The sequence below is a fragment of the Drosophila persimilis genome, unplaced genomic scaffold (genome assembly GCF_003286085.1).
Source record: "Drosophila persimilis strain 14011-0111.01,24,50 unplaced genomic scaffold, DperRS2 tig00000002-arrow-pilon, whole genome shotgun sequence".
NCBI classification, from domain to species: domain Eukaryota; kingdom Metazoa; phylum Arthropoda; class Insecta; order Diptera; family Drosophilidae; genus Drosophila; species Drosophila persimilis.
In genome coordinates, this window is record NW_020825289.1 from 15029202 (window position 1) to 15034995 (window position 5794).

The 5794-nt window shown below is 44.6% G+C and overlaps 1 protein-coding gene across 3 annotated transcripts; it reads right to left on the reverse strand.

Moving 5' to 3' along the window:
* Window positions 1–206: 206 nt before the first annotated feature.
* On the reverse strand, window positions 207–4766 carry LOC6592892 (putative phosphatidate phosphatase). Of its 3 annotated transcripts, XM_026985426.1 has the most exons (7): window positions 4685–4741; window positions 2616–2763; window positions 1298–1449; window positions 1006–1236; window positions 759–938; window positions 512–688; window positions 207–449 (listed from the first exon to the last, which is right to left on the reverse strand). In XM_026985426.1, the coding sequence occupies exons 1-7, from the start codon at window positions 4715–4717 to the stop codon at window positions 432–434; spliced, it is 939 nt and encodes a 312-aa protein (XP_026841227.1). In that variant the 5' UTR covers window positions 4718–4741; the 3' UTR covers window positions 207–431. The 3 variants fall into 3 exon arrangements, with proteins under 3 accessions (XP_026841227.1, XP_026841228.1, XP_002018211.1); XM_026985427.1 differs by lacking the exon at window positions 2616–2763 and having other exon boundaries at window positions 4685–4766; XM_002018175.2 differs by lacking the exon at window positions 4685–4741 and having other exon boundaries at window positions 2616–3750.
* Window positions 4767–5794: the final 1028 nt, after the last annotated feature.

Sequence of the window (5794 nt, forward strand, 5' to 3'; positions counted from 1 at the left end):
ATCAGTTTTGTTTTGTCAGAAATCCAAACAATAATTGACTGGGGGCTTTCATACAATCAGTATCGTAGAAAACTCCAATCATTACTCAGAATATGGAATACATTCCTATGAATGTTATCATGCAATTAAGAGATGCTAACGTCTGCCTGTCAAAAGTTAATTCTGTTCTTGTGCCCAGTTATAAATCAATTGAAAAAAGAACAGAATAATGTTAAAACATATACTGAAATTTATTAAGTAAAATGGTTGAAACGTGCACTCAGACATACATATATCGTAGATAAATATGTGGCTTATATTCTAGAGATGGTCATATTTGAGACAAAGGTAAAACTGAATATCCAGTAGATGAAACATCTTAAAGCGATCGATCGCAGGCCAGCGCGGTGGGTAGCGGCGGTTTGGAACCCCCGTGAAAAGAATCGTCTTGCCTACCACATTGTCGAGGTCTGCAAATCATAGCAAGGATTAAAAACCACTATAATCATTGGCATATCTTGGTAACACTCACCACAATAATGGCATATGTAATACCAATGCCGGCTCCTGCCAGAACATCGGAGCAATGATGCTTGTAGTCGGAGATGCGCGTAAGGGCCGTGTACCAGGCGAAAGTGAGCAGCAGGAACTGCACGAAGTGTTGCACCATTCTGAGCCTGGGCCAATGCATGCGGCGCTGTAAGTAGATCTTCAGGGAGAAACACGAAAATATATAAATTAATGGATGTTATTTCTATATAATAATCAAGAGAACCTACTGCTGTATAGAGCATGGCATAGAATGCGAAACTGGCATGCCCGCTGGGGAACGATAGACTCATATCCTTGATCCTCTTGGCATTCATGTCCGCTGCCCCACAGGTGAACTCTTCGATGTAACGGCCGGCATTCATCGGATGGCTGCAATTGCTCCCATCCCAGAGAACGGGCTGACAGAGCTTTAATACAACAAAAACATACACAAATCAGTAAAAATATTCTTTGAGAGAGTTCCACTCTGCTTACAGTGAAAAAGTGCGGTCGCAGCCTTCCAATGGCATACTTGGCTATATTCGCAGTCAATTGCTCGACGCCGAGGCCAAATATGAAGATGCCAATCTTGCGGTAGCACTCCAGCAGCCAATAGGGCAATTCCAGATGACAGAGATGATAGCCACTGCCAGTCCTGGTCTTCTGGCTCTTATAAGTGCCATGCAAACGCTTGTCCTGCCCCCTGAAGAACTCCACGAGGATAATCTGGTGGAAAGTAAACCAATTAGTCATCAAAAGAATACAAATAAAAGTGCATTCGGCTTACCAGAACCACGGGCAGAGCGCCACACATGAGGTACAGCATCCAGCTGCGTATGGTGGAGTGCTTGTAGGGATGCTTCAGGGACGTGTCGTTGCAGAAGAAGCCGCGCTTGAAGGGCTCGCCCCACAAGGAAAAGCCCAGCATAGGCAGACCCACTGGAAAGACATGGAAAATCAGGGCATGGCACTAGCATGAAAGGATGTAGCATGTCGTATTTGATATTCTGCCCAGTGCTATTTGAGATTTCCCATCCAGTGGGTGGCCCAGCAGCGGGCAATCGCAATGGTGTCCAATTCATGAAAGCAAGGTCTGCTGATCCAGCCTTAATTGGACTTGGGTAAACAACACAGACCATGGTGATGGTGATGATGACTATGTGGCTGCTGATTTTTACATGGAAACGGGTACAATACAATCAAATTCTCCCCCTGCTAAATGAGAACTTGCCACAAATTGAATAAAATAAATCAGACCAAACTCGATGCGCGAATATGTTTTTGGTTTTCTTCTGTTTAGGGTTTGCTTGGTCGAAAACTGTCTGTTCATTATTAAAACATTGAAACACTAATACATACAGCGAAAAGCCACAAGGGAACACCATCATCAATAAACACTGCTGGAAGCATTTTAAAACAATTTGGAAATGTTTTCATTTCGCATCTGAGCCTTAGAGAGGAAACAATGCGGCGCTTGCTCACCTCAGATACAATAGATATTTATACATACGGCAAATACAGTATGTATAATAGATAGAACCCCATCTGCGGCCCATTCTCGCGCCAGAAAACATCTTAGGCGGCTGCGTGATTGATTCAGAAGTGGCATGGGTGGAATGACTTGCAAGTGCAAGAGATCAATTGCTGCCACATGATAACAGATCATAAAACGTGTGAAAGGGGGCAGACGTGATAGCCGTGATGGAGAGGCTATTGTGCTAGAGCTCCCTCCATCAAAATTGATTTATTCGGAACTTAGATTAGAAAAGAAATTCAATTCTTCACTGGAAATGGGAGCAACTCGAATGGGGTTTCTTTTTAAAAAATGCATTATGAAGTTTTTATTTGTAAAAGTTTAAAGTTCTCTCTCTCTCTTAAATCAGAGTGTAGTGAAAATCTCTACTGGAACCTATTTCGATTCCTGTATAACTATCCTACCTATATTTGCCCTTACCATCTAATAAAGGCCATCAATAACCACTCTTTGTTATAAGAGAACATATTTCTAACAGGAAGTTATATAGCACTTCCTGTAGCTCCCACCCTTTGATGACTGCCCTGAGAGGCCCCTTTCCCCTCGTTTCTATTCAAATTCCCCCACTTACCGCAGCTAAGCATACACAAGTCCAGCAGAATACGTCCAAGAATCTTCTTCGGACCTCGCAGCGGCCTCTTGCCGGGGACAATGGATCCTGGTCCGGTTACCAGTCCACTTCCCAGGCCTGGGCCCGAGCTTCCAACGAATGTCGGCAGCTGTAAATCAAGTTTTACATTGTTGTTGTTGTTGAGATTGTGGGGATTGGATGTCGATGTCGGTGTGGCCGAAGATGCGGCTGCAGCGGCAGCGGCGGCGGCTATGATGCTGGCTGCCGTTGGTGACGATGGCTCCTCCCCGCTGCTGCTCTGGCTCTCGAAGCGCTGCAGCGGCGTTGTGTCGCAAACGCTGCCCGGACGCAGGCTGCTCATTCTGAGGCTGCGGTGTTATCAGGAGGGGGTATGGTATCGGAGGGTTTATCTAATGGGGGAGCACTGGGAGTGAGCTTAAACGTGGCCTCAATTTATGGCTCTATTGCACCTGGACACCGACTTGGTGGTCATCTTATCAGCGGCAGACACACACAAACGTACTAGCACAGTGCGATACAAATATTTGAATAATCCTCGCGACCCGAGAGATTTCTTCGAGTATGTGCTAATGGACGGGACGGGACGCTCCCCTGTTTGTTTTGGGTAAGAGTTTCAGCGTTTCCTTGGTATTCGTATCGGCAATAATTCAGTTGGGTCTTACAAAGTAAGGCACTTTCTGTGATAAGCGTCGACGGTGGCGGTGGCTGATTTTTGGGTTGCACCAACGAATCGATAATGCTGTAAAGTCGGCGTTTTCTTAGCGGCTCCGAGGGGAGTGGTAAGTAGTAGTAGTTGGTGGGTAAGGGAATTGCGCAAGCGATGAGCGATTGCAATCGACCAAGACCGAGTCAAAATTTTGAACAAATACTGCTGGCGACGCGCAAAGCCAAATACATTGTTTGTACGCTCGAAAAAATCTGTTCCATTATTTGCACTTGCATTTCTCCATTCGCACTCGATTTTTGTTTGTTTGCTTGCACATTTTTCTCTCCTCTCCGAAGATGTTCTTGTTGCTACTTTTCTATGCGTTGCGGACTCTCCTTCGCATGCGCAGCGACGGGAATACCGACGATCGAAACCTCACGAAGACGTACCGTTAACCGAATGCAAGCGACATGCACCGACGCGAACCGCTCGGCTGGTGAAAATGGAATGAAACTGGAAAAGCAGACCACCATCGCCACAGTCGCAGCCGCAGCCACTGCATGGAAACGAATTGTTTAAATAACAAACGAGTCGGTAAGTGTCCCGACACTATGATACTCAGTGTCAGCACTCAATCGGTATAGTGCGCTATTAGTGCCGCATGCTCTCTCTCTCTTTCTATGTATTTATGGGAAAGATTGATTTGTTTGTTAAAATTGGAAAGGGGGTGGAGGGGTCTCTTAATTTGGCTTGCGCTGCGCTTGTCATGGGATATGGAAAACAGAAACAACAGGGAAGGAGGGGAAGCTAGTTATGTTATAATGTTAATCTGTTATGATCCGAATATCTCCCTGTCTCTCTCTCTCTCTCTTTCCAATTGTCTACGCAGAGGATTCCTTCTGGCTGTTGCATACATCTGCGCAGATCAGGTATGCTCTTTTAGTACAGGGTATAAAAACAGACGTAGTGGTAGCACTCTCTCTCTCGCTTTCTGTCGCTCTCTCTGATCAGTCCACGATTTGGGAATGGAACAGTGGATAGAGTTTCGGAAAGAACTTGTAAGGGTTGGAGGGTGGATGCAAAGGTGTTGTAGGTTCTTGTGATGGTCTTTGTTGTATTGAATACTTGATAAATTCCATTAGAGAAAGGGTTCACATTGATTGTAAATTTAATTAATTAATTAACTTATTAGGAGACATATGACTAATGAGCTTTCTAGGGCTGTAAGGGATGCTCCCCATAGCCATAACACGAAATAACATAATGGGGATAAGTATTTACACCCAGATTGCGCAAGTCCTATAAATGGTTTTTTTGGAAAACCCCTGAATGTTGCCACCGCAATGTTGTCCCAGAAAAACCCTGCCTAAAAGACCATTACAAAAGCTCTTCTATAAATTACCTTTGACCTCTCCTTTCTGCATTCCACTTCCATAACGTTTCGTTGCGATAACAGAGAGAGTATTTATTCTCTGCTCTCTTCTGTCGCCATTCTCGTTCCGCCTGCGACTGAAACACTGGCAACTGAGTGGCAAACGGCAATCTTATCTCCACACTCGCCTGTTTTCTGCTTTCGTGCTCGGATGTGTATAAATTTCTGATTCTGTGTCCCGCTAACTCTGACAGATCCCACTACGAATCGGTCGTATACTACATATATAATACCAGTGCTGATATTCAATTCGTGGGAAATCGAATTGTTTAAAATAAGTGTACAAATCAGACCTAACGATGACGGCGCAAACACGGCCTGCTTAACGAAAAGGTTTCGCATTTATTTACGTTTCTTCGGCAAAAGGTAAATCAATTATACAAAACTACGCAAAAATATACAAAGAAAGTGTTTATTTGTGGCGCCGAATTATTCATGGAGCGGATGGATATAGCCATATTTGTTACCTCTCTATTTTATTGATTTGCTTGGCTTGGCCGGCAAACACAAAAGTGCTCCACCGCCTCCATTTGGCGGTCACATAAACAAATGAAAATCGAATGCACATCAAATGCTTGAGTGTGCCAGTGGGTGAGTGTGAGTGTGTGGAAATTCATACATTTTTGCAGGTGAAAAAGCGGGAAAGGGAAAGGAAATTCGCTCATCGATTGCGTGGGATTCGGTCTCTTTTGTTTGGTTTAAAATCGATTTTCGCCATAGCCCCCTCCTACCTCTTGGGTTCTTTTGCGTATTTGCTATTCGGAAATACACTTTATGGCCCTGTTCCATGCGGAAATCCACCAAATCGCCTCATCCTCTTCCCATACTCGGAGTGCACTCGCGGCACTCTCATCGATAGCTTATCAATTATTGAAACGCAAAAGGGGAATACAATTTTTGTTTGCCGACACACTGTGAATGTGTGTTTGTGTGGCTTTTCATGGTGCCCGGCCTAGTCTTTATTTATTAGTTAATCAATCCCGTGGAATGCCTCACGTTCGATCAGAGTTTTCCTTCCACTTGCTCACTGCCAGATCGCGGCATGGGAAACTGTATTGGCCATGTGCCAAAGTATAAGCC